Source organism: Thalassophryne amazonica, chromosome 9 (genome assembly GCF_902500255.1).
Source record: "Thalassophryne amazonica chromosome 9, fThaAma1.1, whole genome shotgun sequence".
NCBI lineage: Eukaryota > Metazoa > Chordata > Actinopteri > Batrachoidiformes > Batrachoididae > Thalassophryne > Thalassophryne amazonica.
This window is the reverse complement of record NC_047111.1, coordinates 77,556,929-77,571,916: the sequence shown is the minus strand read 5'-3', so window position 1 is coordinate 77,571,916 and position 14,988 is coordinate 77,556,929. Positions and strand designations below refer to the sequence as shown.

The 14,988-nt window shown below is 40.0% G+C and overlaps 1 protein-coding gene across 2 annotated transcripts; it reads right to left on the bottom strand.

The window, feature by feature from the left end:
* On the bottom strand, window positions 1–7,751 carry gng8 (guanine nucleotide binding protein (G protein), gamma 8). 2 transcript variants are annotated; one of them, XM_034178467.1, is made up of 4 exons: window positions 7,621–7,751; window positions 7,153–7,328; window positions 6,969–7,081; window positions 1–483 (listed from the first exon to the last, which is right to left on the bottom strand). In XM_034178467.1, the coding sequence occupies exons 3-4, from the start codon at window positions 7,053–7,055 to the stop codon at window positions 355–357; spliced, it is 216 nt and encodes a 71-aa protein (XP_034034358.1). In that variant the 5' UTR covers window positions 7,056–7,081; window positions 7,153–7,328; window positions 7,621–7,751; the 3' UTR covers window positions 1–354. The 2 variants fall into 2 exon arrangements, with proteins under 2 accessions (XP_034034358.1, XP_034034357.1); XM_034178466.1 differs by lacking the exon at window positions 7,153–7,328 and having other exon boundaries at window positions 7,621–7,745.
* Between the last annotated feature and the right edge of the window lie 7,237 nt (window positions 7,752–14,988).

The following is a 14,988-nucleotide window of genomic DNA, read 5'->3' as shown; positions in this document are numbered from 1 at the left end:
GGGAAAAAAGAATATCGGTCATTATATAGGCATACCTGATTTTAGAATCATCAAATATCAAGATTGGCATCGGTCTTGTATTGTTCGAGCTCTATTTGAGAACCCTCATTTTCATTAAATGGAGGATCATACATACTACTTACCACAAGAAAAGGCAAAGAAGCATGAATCCATGTCATCAAAGAAGTGGAAATGTGAAGGGAAACTACCATGACTGTTGATGGAAAAATGCAATTTGTAACGTCACCACTAGATGGCACTAAATTCTACACACTGTAGCTTTAAGGCTTGGATTGGAAATCCACATTAAAACAGAAATGTTAATGTGCAGACATTTGATGTGTACATGCGGCGTTATAGTATCACACAGAAAAATTTCTTTTCTCGAAATGGGTTTTCTGAGGATGGCACTGGTGTCACTAGAGGGTCTTCTTTGGCGTGAGCTTCACAGTAGGACATCAACTCAGCTGCTGCCTTAGATACCTGTTCAAAAAAGATTGATTGTTTTTGAGTTTGGCATATCAGGGGAGCATAAAAAAACACAGGACACTCAGAGGGCAACACCTGCACCTTATGGTGGATCCGGAAAGTATTCACAGTGCTTCACTTTTTGGCTAGAGGCTGTAATTGCTGCCAAAGGTGCAATGGCAAATTATAGCGCAAATTGTGTGAGTACTTACGTACATGTGATATCTTAGCTTTTTATTTTTAATAAATTTGCTAAAATTAAAAAAAAAAACTTTTTTACATGTTGTTATTATGGGGTGCTGTGAGTAGAATGTTAAGGGGGTAATAAAAGAATTTACTCCATTTTGGAATAAGGCTGTAATATAACAAAATATGGAAAAAGTGCTGTGAATACTTTGTGGATGCACTGTACGACATTTGATCAATTCAGTCCAAAACTGAACCACTTTATCCTGGACAGACACAACACTTCACCCATTTTTAAACTCCAAACTGTTTAACACTTGTGACTTTGACCATTCCATTTGTGACCATTCATGATCATTCAGGATCAACGGATCATGTGTCCAAGACAAAGGGGGAACTATGACTTCATATTACTGTTTCATTATAAAATAGGTATATCTTCAACCAATTAATCAGAATAGCAATTCTAAACATCCACCTTGGCGCATTACTTTGACTTTTAACACATTTGTCTCTAAATTAAATCACTTTGTCCTTGGCTATAGTTCAGTCATTTCAAGTGTCGTCCAAAATGTATTAAATCCCGCACCTGCATGGCTGAGAGCATATGCATATACAGTAGTGTTCAGAATAATAGTAGTGCTATGTGACTAAAAAGATTAATCCAGGTTTTGAGTATATTTCTTATTGTTACATGGGAAACAAGGTACCAGTAGATTCAGTAGATTCGCACAAATCCAACAAGGCCAAGCATTCATGATATGCACACTCTTAAGGCCCTATGAAATTGGGCTATTAGTAAAAAAAAGTAGAAAAGAGGGTGTTCACAATAATAGTAGTATAACATTCAGTCAGTGAGTTCATCAATTTTGTGGAACAAACAGGTGTGAATCAGGTGTCCCCTATGTAAGGATGAAGCCAGCACCTGTTGAACATGCTTTTCTCTTTGAAAGCCTGAGGAAAATGGGACGTTCAAGACATTGTTCAGAAGAACAGCGTAGTTTGATTAAAAAGTTGATTGGAGAGGGGAAAACTTATACGCAGGTGCAAAAAATTATAGGCTCTTCATCTACAATGATCTCCAATGCTTTAAAATGGACAAAAAAAAAAAAAAAAACAGAGACGTGTGGAAGAAAATGGAAAACAACCATCAAAATGGATAGAAGAATAACAAGAAGGCAAAGGCTCACCCATTGATCAGCTCCAGGATGATCAAAGACAGTCTGGAGTTACCTGTAAGTGCTGTGACAGTTAGAAGACGCCTGTGTGAAGCTAATTTATTTGCAAGAATCCCTCGCAAAGTCCCTCTGTTAAATAAAAGATGTGCAGAAGAGGTTACAATTTGCCAAAGAACACATCAACTGGGCTAAAGAGAAATGGAGGAATATTTTGTGGACTGATGAGAGTAAAATTGTTCTTTTTGGGTCCAAGGGCCACAGACAGTTTGTGAGACGACCCCCAAACTCTGAATTCAAGCCACAGTTCACAGTGAAGACAGTGAAGCATGGTGGTGCAAGCATCATGATATGGGCATGTTTCTCCTGCTATGGTGTTGGGCCTATATATCACATACCAGGTATCATGCATCAGTTTGGATATGTCAAAATACTTGAAGAGGTCATGTTGCCTTATGCTGAAGAGGACATGCCCTTGAAATGGGTGTTTCAACAAGACAATGACCCAAAGCACACTAGTACACGAGCAAAATTTTGGTTCCAAACCAACAAAATTAATGCCTCGCAGATGTGAAGAAATCATGAAAAACTGTGGTTATACAACTAAATACTAGTTTAGTGATTCATAGGATTGCTAAAAAAGCAGTTTGAACATAATAGTTTTGAGTTTGTAGCGTCAACAGCAGATGCTACTATTATTGTGAACACCCCCTTTTCTACTATTTTTTTACTAATAGCCCAATTTCATAGCCTTAAGAGTGTGCATATCATGAATGCTTGGTCTTGTTGGATTTGTGAGAATCTACTGAATCTACTGGTACCTTGTTTCCCATGTGACAATAAGAAATGTACTCAAAACCTGGATTAATCTTTTTAGTCACATAGCACTACTATTATTCTGAACACTACTGTAGGTTTAGCTTACCTTTTAACAATTATTACAAGAAATTTGTTTTGCTTCCTAAATGTGGTGTATTTCCCCTTGAAACATTGGCTCCCCCTTCCTCCCCAGTCTGTGGGACCTCCTGCACAGGAGGCGGACATGCACAATAGAATGGGGCAGGAAGACAAAGAACATATTCTATAAAGAGCAGGAAACCCAGGAAACCAGCATTAAAAAGGACAAAGCATCCAAAATTCACAATTCACCATACAATTTACAATTCCTGGATTTATATTGGTGTGGTCTGTATTGTTGTTGTTGTTGTTGACTTGTTGTTTTTGTCAGCACAGATTAAAAGAAAACAATTTATGTTAGGAGTTCTCATGTAATTTATTAACAGATGGATCAATCAAAAGAGCAGCTTTGTTTTGCCTATGTAATAGCCCATTGATGTGTCTGCCATCTGCTGACAAAATATGCAATATATTGAGAAAATAAAACCAGAATTAAATAATAGATAGAATGTGTGTCTGGGGATGGTGTCAAAACTTTTCATCTTGTACTGCAAATTATTAATTTCAAACTCATTTGTTTTGAAAACTGTTTTGAATATTGGCAAAGACTCTGTATCAAAAGGAAGACATCATGAGCTGTGTGAAATTAGGCTTCAATAAATCACCAACCAATTCAAAACAATTGCCTCAGAATGCATCAATTTGATCTGCACCATCTGGTGAAGTGGCTGAACTACGATGGCACTACAGCCATTTAGCTTCCACACTCTAGTGTTTTTTCCTTGTAGTTAAAAAAATAAATAAATAAAATAAAGCAAAACCTATTTAATCTAACTATCCAATCCAGCCAAAATTCACCAAAAATAAAAATACCTAAAATATATATTTTATGCTCAACAAAAATATAAACGCAACACTTTTGGTTTTGCTCCCATTTTGTATTAGATGAACTCAAAGATCTAAAACTTTTTCCACATACACAATATCACCATTTCCCTCAAATATTGTTCACAAACCAGTCTAAATCTGTGATAGTGAGCACTTCTCCTTTGCTGAGATAATCCATCCCACCTCACAGGTGTGCCATATCAAGATGCTGATTAGACACCATGATTAGTGCACAGGTGTGCCTTAGACTGCCCACAATAAAAGGCCACTCTGAAAGGTGCAGTTTTGTTTTATTTGGGGGGGGATACCAGTCAGTATCTGGTGTGACCACCATTTGCCTCATGCAGTGCAACACATCTCCTTCGCATAGAGTTGATCAGGTTGTCAATTGTGGCCTGTGGAATGTTGCTCTACTCCTCTTCAATGGCTGTGCGAAGTTGCTGGATATTGGCAGGAACTGGTATACACTGTTGTATACGCTGGTCCAGAGCATCCCAAACATGCTCAATGGGTGACATGTCTGGTGAGTATGCCGGCCATGCAAGAACTGGGACATTTTCAGCTTCCAAGAATTGTGTACAGATCCTTGCAACATGGGGCCGTGCATTATCCTGTTGCAACACGAGGTGATGTTCTTGGATGTATGGCACAACAATGGGCCTCAGGATCTCCTCACGGTATCTCTGTGCATTCAAAATGCCATCAATAAAATGCACCTGTGTTCTTCGTCCATAACAGACGCCTGCCCATACCATAACCCCACCGCCACCATGGGCCACTCGATCCACAACATTGACATCAGAAAACCGCTCACCCACACGACGCCACACACGCTGTCTGCCATCTGCCCTGAACAGTGTGAACCGGGATTCATTCGTGAAGAGAACACCTCTCCAATGTGCCAAACGCCAGCGAATGTGAGCATTTGCCCACTCAAGTCGGTCACGACGACGAACTGGAGTCAGGTCGAGACCCCGATGAGGACGACGAGCATGCAAATGAGCTTCCCCGAGATTGTTTCTGACAGTTTGTGCAGAAATTCTTTGGTTATGCAAACCGATTGTTTCAGCAGCTGTCCGAGTGGCTGGTCTCAGACGATCTTGGAGGTGAACATGCTGGATGTGGAGGTCCTGGGCTGGTGTGGTTACACGTGGTCTGCGGTTGTGAGGCTGGTTGGATGTACTGCCAAATTCTCTGAAACACCTTTGGAGACGGCTTATGGTAGAGAAATGAACATTCAATACACGAGCAACAGCTCTGGTTGACATTCCTGCTGTCAGCATGCCAATTGCACGCTCCTTCAAATCTTGCGACATCTGTGGCATTGTGCTGTGTGATAAAACTGCACCTTTCAGAGTGGCCTTTTATTGTGGGCAGTCTAAGGCACACCTGTGCACTAATCATGGTGTCTAATGAGCATCTTGATATGGCACACCTGTGAGGTGGGATGGATCATCTCAGCAAAGGAGAAGTGCTCACTATCACAGATTTAGACTTGTTTGTGAACAATATTTGAGGGAAATGGTGATATTGTGTATGTGGAAAAAGTTTTAGATCTTTGAGTTCATCTCATACAAAATGGGAGCAAAACCAAAAGTGTTGCGTTTATATTTTTGTTGAGTGTAGTAAGTTTATTAAATTAATGAAGTAGGCCAACATAGTGACTTCGTGGTTAGTACTGTTGCCTCACAGCGAGAAGGTCCTGAGATGGCTTCCTGTGGAGTTTGCATGTTCTCCCTGTGTTTGTGTGGGGTTCCCTTTGAGTGCATTGGCTTCCTTCCACTTCCAAGGACACAACGTTAGCATGAGCTGAGTGCCTCCATTGTGAAAAACAGGATTTAAACATACTTAAACAAATACATACTTGTGTAAGGTGAGGACCTGAGTGAAGGGGAGCACCTGAAGATAATGATTCACAATAGATTTAATCGTTAGAGAGCTGCTAGTGTCACATAACATGGTGCTAACATTACCGTGAAAACTCACTAGCATCACATATCGCAATGCTAACAGTATAACATTAGTATGAAAACTCGCTAGCATCGCATAACACAGTGCTAACAGGCTAACATTAGCATAAAAACTCACTAGCATAGGGTGACCAATTGTCCTGTTTTCCCAGGACATGTCCTGTTTTCACGTCCTGCCCTGGCCATCCTGGGTTTTTTCTTTGTTTTAGAATGTGATGAAAATGTCCTGGCTGTCATTGTTTTTCATCTTCGAGCATTGTTGAGTAAACTTCAAGTATCATTTGAGTGTCTCATTGTCGGGCCGAGTGTCCTCCTTTTTGGTCATCAAAATATGGTCACCCTATGCTAGCATCGCATAACACAATGCTAACAGGCTAACATTACAATGAAAACTCACTAGCATTACATAATACAATGCTAACAGGCTAACATTAGCATAGAAATTCACTAGCATCGCATAACACAATGCTAACAGGCTAACATTAGCATGAAAATTCACTAGCATCGCATAACACAATGCTAACAGGCTAACATTAGCATGAAAATTCACTAGCATCGCATAACACAATGCTAACAGGCTAACATTAGCATGAAAATTCACTAGCATCACATAACACAATGCTAACAGGCTAACATGAGCATGAAAACTCATTAGCATATAGGCTGACCAAACGTCTTGTTTTCCCAGGACATGTCCTGTTTTCACATCCCGCCCTGGCCATCCTGTTTTTTAGAATGTTATGAAAATGTCCTGGTTTTCATTTTTTTAAAGTCTTCGAGCATCTTTGAGTATACTTCAAGTATCATTTGAGTGTCTCATTGCCGGGCTGAGTGTCCTGGTTTTCGGTCATCAAAATATGGTCACCCTATGCTAGCATCGCATAACACAATGCTAACAGGCTAACATTACAATGAAAACTCACTAGCATTACATAACACAATGCTAACAGGCTAACATTACAATGAAAACTCACTAGCATTACATAACACAATGCTAACAGGCTAACATTACAATGAAAACTCACTAGCATTACATAACACAATTCTAACAGGCTAACATTAGCATGCAAACTTGCTAGCGTCACATAACATGATGCTGATCAGCTAACGTTAGAATGAGCTAAGTGCGTCTATTGTGAGCAACAGAATTTATAATGTGTTTTTAACAACTTACTCTAAGACTTCTGCTTGGAAAAACCTTACAGCACGTCAGGTAATTTTACATGTTGCCTGAAAAAAATAGTGTTTTTTTTTTTTTCTTTTTTTTTTGCCAGACAGAATAATCAACAAACTAACTCATATTTCGCAGATACACAGATCTGGACCTTATGATCACATTTGAATCCCAAAGCAATGGCTGCAAAATGTTTATTTCATGACTCACCATCATCCTTTCTATGTTGACCTCCAGTTTCAGCTGTTCTACTGTCTTTCGTGCATCCGCAATCTTTGCCATGTTGTTCGACATCATGCACCTTCCAGCTTATTTCAGTCAGCCTGCTGCAAAGTATCAAATGTCAAAAAGTTATCATTCCACTGCAAATAAGACTCCAATCAGATCAACTAACTGTGAGTAAATCAGTGTGTAGTTGTTGAAGGTGTGAGTGCCGTGGTTGGAGTCAGTTTCAATTTGCTTGTTAGTTCTGGGTCTCAGCTGCAGGCAGCACAGGGACAAGCTCAAAGGAAGACGGCAGCTCTCCCCAGGGTGCCACGTACACCTCACTTAACCTGTTGTTTCAGTTATCTTTACACACTCTTTTGTCCTCTTTTATACATTTATTAAACACTGCAACATGTAGAAGGCGTTGCCCACACGAATGAAAAGCATCACCAAGCAACAGAAATAACTCAATCATGCTTATTCTGCATTTATTTGTTCAATATTTTCAACACGATTGTTTAAACGTAATTATATATATAATACCAGTAAACGTTACTGCTGAAAAAGCACAAGTGCAACTGCCATTCCTGTGCATATGTGCAAAATTAGAGTTAGTCTGCAGATGTAACCTGTCACATCGTACAGCGATACTCACCACAAGATCAACAGAAACTGCAGGAAGGAACATCCGTTTGTATTTCGACAGTGACCGCTGCACCAATTTACGACAACAAATGAAGTGAGGTTAATGTCAAAGATGTGGAGGAGGGCTTCAGGAGGTTAACTCCTCACATCATTAGCTGTGGTTCTACCCCCAGGATGAGTTCAGCACACGAAGGCAACATGTGGCGTGACCTTCATCCTGTCACTCACTTACCTTCAATAATACAAAAGCTTGCTTTGGATCATTAAACGCTGCATTGTTTGAAGACGAATTGAGTGAACTCATTAAGAGGATACAACATTTTGTCAAAACGTACAGATTAATTTCATGCCGCCATTGTCAGAATGGTTTCTGCCTGTACTGTAGCTTTCCCGGCAACACCCAGGAGCGTTACATTATCCTGTAATAAGCAAGCCCTCGAGGGGATTGAGCTGTTTATCACGGCTTTAATTAATTTGCCTGTTTTCCATGCATTCTTAGCTTTCATGTGTTCGAGAAATCATTAGATCAGATCATTTTACGATACCTGCAAGGGGTCTGACTATGACAACTTTATTATTTGATGCAACTGTAGATGAATGTCAAATCAAGCAGTGCTGCTTTGGAAATGACAATAAATAAATAAATTCTCATTTCAAATTAAATGTAACTCCAAAGCCACACATATTAGAGCAGCAGATAACTGAAACAATCATTCAAGGCACCAAATCTGGCACAAATACTCCTTAGACAGAACACTTTTGAAAAACAAACTGCACTTGAATTTTCAATAGGCAACCAGGTAGGGGTTAATTGAAGAATTACACAGGGGTCAAAATTTAAAAATGCTCCAATCAAATTGAATACTACACCACATTACTTGTCTGATCATAAACATTCCAAAAAGGTATCATTTGGACAATCTGTGACTGAACGTTATGGAGTTATGGGGTAAAAATAACAAGAATGGTGACAGAGGCCAATTTCAGTTTGTGCAGGTGTCAAAAGTTAAGGTTGCTCCAATTTTGGTAAAACAATTATGCAAATTATTGGTTGTGCTAATAGGATTAATAAATGGACTAGTTTTGACAGTGGTGAATGCTTGGTCTCCAAAGTAATGGTCAAAAAAAGTCGACATCCATTGGATTGTAAGACATGTGACATATGTTACCCTGTAATGTGATAACTAAACATGATGCATGGTCCAAACTATTCCTTTTTAAAATGCTATTAACTCAGCCAATAATTTACACACTTTTTTTTTTTTTTTTTTTTTTTTTTTTACCAAAATTGGAGCAACATTGAAAATAAGATGCTTAAACAAATACATACTTGTGTTGGCTGAGGACCTAATTGAAGGTCCTTTCTTTCATGGCTAAATTCATACAAAATCCTTTCCTCTCGGTTGTGTGTCAGTATGATCATGTTGTTTGATGAAAAATGATATCTCTCTCTCACTCACTGACAGCCACACCTGCTCCTAATCCATCATCAATACAGCATCTGCCAACCATCCAGCACGTGGCAGACATGTTGATGTGATATTTCATAGGCAAAACAAAGTGGTGATTTACAAGATGATGGCATTTGTTCTATCTATCTATCTATCTATCTATCTATCTATCTATCTATCTATCTATCTATCTATCTATCTATCTATCTATCTATCTATCTATCTATCTATCTATCTATCTATCTATCTATCTATCTATCTATCTATCTATCTATCTATCTATCTATCTATCTATCTATCTATCTATCTATCTATCTATCTATCTATCTATCTATCTATCTATCTATCCTAAAGTTTAAGAATAAAAATAATAATTAATTCCATTTCAGTTTAACACTACTCTTGATAATTTTACATTGCTGTAGAAAACAGACATTTGGTGACCATCATCAAAGTGTGCTTTCCAACATATTGTTTTCTTAAGACAAATATTTTCCCCCAAAATAGCTGGAGGACAACTGAGTTCTTGTCAAAAGCTGAAGTATGTCAAATGGTAAATGGACTGCATTTTATATAACACTTTTTCATCTGCATCAGACACCCCATCATCGAAATATTCACATCAGACTGCCAGTCTCTTGTATAGTGCTGACACACAACAGCAGGGGGCAAAGGGGCAGGGTAATAAACTTAAATGTCAAAGTCCTCATTAGTATTTGCTCTCCTGTAATAAATCAATCCCTGGAAGGTATAGAACCATTAATACGAGAAGTCCTGGAATGTAGTGGTCCACAGAATGCTCAGATTGGGGCAGGGGGGGAGGTGGGGCTTGGGGGTATTGGTGCTTGAAAAGAGCCTGGAAGCTTTAAATACAGTTGTACGCAAAAGTTTGGGCACCCTTGATAATTTTCATGATTTTCCTTTATAAATCATTGGTTGTCTGGATCAGAAATTTCAGTTAAATATATCATATAGCAGACAAACACAGTGATATTTGAGAAGTGAAATGAAGTTTATAGGATTTACAGAAAATGTGCAATAATTATTTAAATAAAAAAAACCTAACCTATAAATAAACCTAACTGGCTCTGTCACAAGCTCTCGTCAGGTCCGCTGTTTGCATGGCTGCTATTTTTTTTTTATCAATATATCTGCTTTCATAACTGTTGGTTCAGATATCACAAGTGCACACATACACATTCCTGGTGCCACCTAAAGACCTAACTTTGAAGACATGCCTATTACATGACAAAAATCCAGTGTTTTTTCCTCTATTACAAAGTTTGACCCTTTGAAAGTCTAAATGCATGAGTGTTGTGCAGCACATCTCGAGTGTGCAAAGTTGACACGGGGTGCTTTGAGTAGCCTAAATACAACCCCAATTCCAATGAAGTTGGGACATTGTGTGAAATGTAAATAAAAAGAGAATACAATGATTTGCAAATCCTCTTCAACCTATATTCAATTGAATACACCACAAAGACAAGATATTTAATGTTCAAGGTGATAGACTTTATTGTTTTTGTGCAAACATTTGCTCATTTTGAAATGGATGCCTGCAACACGTTTCAAAAAAGCTGGAACAGTGGTATGTTAACCACTGTGTTACATCACCTTTGCTTCTAACAACACTCAATAAGCATTTGGGAACTGAGGACCTTTATTGCTGACAAACACAGAAAATCCTGGTGAAAACAACAAAATAATAAAATAAATAATACATAGCTTGCTCACGGCACATAATAGTTCACTGACTCAGTCAAGTAAGAAACAAAGATCCCGAAAGTCTATAGCACTCAGCAGGCTTTAGACATGATCCTGAACCAAGTCAACCCTTGTGACTCCGATGGAGAAGATAGATAGATAGATAGATAGATAGATAGATAGATAGATAGATAGATAGATAGATAGATAGATAGATAGATAGATAGATAGATAGATAGATAGATAGATAGATTTTATTGTCAAGTGCAACAAAGTTACAAGTGCAACAAAATTATCTTCACATCCAATCACCTCAGACAAAAATACAGTAATTAATCCACAATTATTACTAGTTAAATGTAATAATGGCACACATTACAATTAAAACAACCATACATATACATTTGATTGTTTATGTACGCTAAACTTTAAGACAGTCCATCCTCGGAATTGAGGCAATGTGAGTGTGGGGTGGCTGCAGCAGTATCCTGTGCAGCCGTGAGTTCAGGGGGAAACAGAAAGCTGTAGCAGCTGAACTGCACTGCCTCTTGGAGGGGGAAAGGAGTGGCAGTGTGGAGGCCGGGGTAGTGGGAGGTGGACAGAAACATGGAGGGGGAGGGCATGTGTCCATGTGTGCAGGTGACTCATATCAGTCTCTGTCCATGTATGCATGAAAGTCTGGAGTTGCCTTGAAAACAGCAGGGTGTAGGGGAGGGCAGATAGATAAAAGGAGAGCCGAATACTTCACCAAGGCCGTTGAGATCCTTCTGGAGGAAAAACATTTTGACCTTCGGTAACTGAAGACACAGCCCTTCAGCCGAGTTCAGACTCTGAAATTTCTTCTGGTAAGATTTCCTAAACATCCTATTTCCATTTGCTGATTATGGCAGTTGTGTTTTAGGAAAAGATGAAAACAATCTTAAATCGATACAGAGGAGGCATACTTGAGATGTTTTGGAGTTATAATTCAAATGATATCTTTGTGTAGATTTGTAACTTCAGTTGAGGTTTTCCTTGCTCACATCATTTGGATATTTCATTCTCACATCTCAAAAATATGATCACCCTACAAATGAGGAGACTTCACCAACACCAGCAAAGAGAGGTCAACAGGAGACACACACTGAGCCAACTGAGGAGGCAAAAGACTGCACAGTGTGGTGTGTAGAACAGGTCAGAAAGCCTCTCCATCACAGCCCAATTAAATCTTATGCTGCAGATGGAGAGCCAACTGCTTTGGTCAGAAGAACGGTGTCGAGTCACTTACAGAATTTCCTCTGTTTACATGTACACCAGGGGTGCTCACACTTTTTCAGCATGCGAGCTACTTATAAAATGACCAAGTCAAAATGATCTACCCCACTACAAAAATGCAAAACATATAATTATTTTCAAATGTATTGAGGATTCTTTGTATGTACAGTGTATGTTGATGTACCTTGCATAACCGAATGAGCCAATATTGCAGAACACACATAAAACTATTAACATTTTTTTGTAATTACCTGAGTTTACTTTGATGACTTGCACTGAATTGAATCAGCCAGGGATGCGTAGTCCGGACAGTAGCTGCTGACAGCCAGCCTCAAGCACACTTCCAAATGTTCATCAGTCATGGTGGAACGGTATTTGGACTTAATGATCTTCATGTAGGAAAAGGCTGACTCTCATAAATAAGTGGAGCCGAATAATGCAGTCAAGGAGGTAACACATTTCCTCATGTTGGGGTACTTTTCCTCTGTGATTAAGTTCCAGAACTGTCCATGAGCTCTCGACTTCAGCTCAATGTCGGTTTTTAGCGCCAAAATCTCATTTTCCATGCTGGGAAGGTGTCGTGACACGGACCCACAACAGGGGGCGTTAATGAACGGACAATGGATAAGCCAAAAAGCAACAATTTAATGTTGTGAAGCGCACAACGAAGTACAGACAATAACAATATTGCAGAATGTCAATCATACACAAGGTGGCGTGTGGCAGGCTCGAAGATAGAAGACGTCTGGTGATAGAAGAGCCGGAACCCACACAGCTTACACCACCAACGGATCTGAAGAACACCGGAGCCGCCAAGCCCTGCGCCCCAGGTGGCCACTGTCTTCAGCAGTCAGATCCAGTACTGCTGGCAGAGAACAGAAACAGTTTGATGAGTGTGAGTACGCACACTCAGTAATCCCACAGTTTGTGTTCAGTTAGGAGGGAGAACCTCCACCTCCGATAACACACTCGGACAGCTCCTGAGACAACCACTTATCTGGGTGGGGTGGGAGGCGAAGCCGTCGCAGTCCACACCAAACGCCAACACAGCAGACAAGGAATCCGTCACAGGAAAACGGCTGCAAAAGAGATCAGACTATTGTTCGGTTTAGATTCAGCAGAGAATTACCTGTATGGTAGATGATTTCTCGGCGAGGAGGTGGAGTTGCAGTCCGGCCTTTATGGTGATGGTGATGGGTTGAATGAGTGACAGCTGGTGCTGATGAAGAGCGACAGCTGTCACTCCCAGTGGCTCCGGCGCCCTCTCGTGCTTGAAGCCTGCACTCCAAGCAGGGCGCCATCTGGTGGTGGTGGGCCAGCAGTACCTCCTCTTCAGCGGCCCACACAACATTCCACTCCAGAAGAGTTCACATGAAACAGTGCTGCAATGTTTGATGCGAGTGAATCAACCTCAACATCTTCCTGAAAAGGATAGCACATGAATGTAGCGACTGTTGATGAGACAGTTATGAAGTTTTTTTTGTTAATTGTTTTTTAATTTGTGACTGTAGCATGGCCCAAGCAGAGGGTCACCCCTTTGAGTCTGGTCTGCTTGAGGTTTCTTCCTCAGAGGGAGTTTTTCCTCATCACTGTTGTTCTGGGGGTTGGTAAAGTTAGATCTTACTTGTGTGAAGCTCCTTGAGGCGACCTTGTTGTGATTTGGCGCTATATAAATGAAAAGAAATTGAATAGAGATGTGGCAACATGGTGGCTTAGTGGTTAGCACTGCTGCTTCACAGCAAGAAGGTCATGGGATTGACACAACGTGTGGCCTTTCTGTGTGGAGTTTGCATGTTCTCCCCATGTTTGCGTGGGTTCTCTCTGGGTGCTCCGGCTTCCTCCCACATCCAAAGACATGCAACTTATAGGTGGATTGGAAACATTAAATTGTCCGTGCGGGTGTGAATGCGTTTGTTTGTCTATATGTGGCCCTGTAACAAGCTGGCGTCCTATTTAGGGTGTACCCCGCCTCACGCCCTATGACTGCTGGGATAGGGTCCAGCCCCCCTCAATCCAATCCTGGATAAGCATATGTGTGTGTGTGTGTGTGTGTTTTAGAGATGTTTTCAGTGAGTTTAAATGGGACAATATTAAACTGTAATATCAAGCCTGAATTATTTGACACTGCATTCAGTTTTTGAGAGCATAGTAAGTCCCTTCAGCTGCACCCTTGTTTTCACTCGGGTTGCCACAGCAGATCCAAGGTGGGTCTGCATGTTGACTTGGCACATGTTTTACACCAGATGCCCTTCCTGACACAACTCCATATTACATGGAGAAATGTGGCGAACCTTCTGCACTGAAATCAAGTGCACTAACCATGTGAGCACCATCTCTAGCTATAATGTCATAAAAAGTGAAATAAAATGTGCAAAAGCCAAAGCCAAAGTTTTGCATGCCGTGTATAATTCATTTGAGATTTTCCTGCAGTTTGTCTACCCTGAACTAGTGCGGTATGGCACGTACTCCTGTAGGATTTTCATACTAAAATTGATTTTGTTGCTGTTTGGTTTTCAATAGGGCCTAGACTATCAGAAAATGACAGGCCTTAAATTTTCAGACTCCTGCTTCTCTTCCACAAGGAGGCAAAGTTAGTACAGGGGTAAATTGAAAATCAAGTAATTACATTAAAATATACACCAATATATCCGTCTTGTTGAGAGGATTAGAATAAGGTATAGTTTGTCTAGGTTCTGACCAATAGTTAACCAGGTATAGAGCTTTAAATGTTCAAGGTCATCCTTGGGTAAAGGCTCAGATTGTTATTGAAAGTGGTGTCAAATGATTCCTCTTGTCATAGTGAAGCAGAAAATGCATTTTAACTGATTGGGTGATAGCACCATTTGCAACATCCAGGGAAAGTCTTGGTGACACCCATAGACCATGTAGACTGATACATTTTGCCCTTTAATAATCCAACCAAATGCCACACACTGTAAAATAGTACATTTTTGGATCATATGAGACAA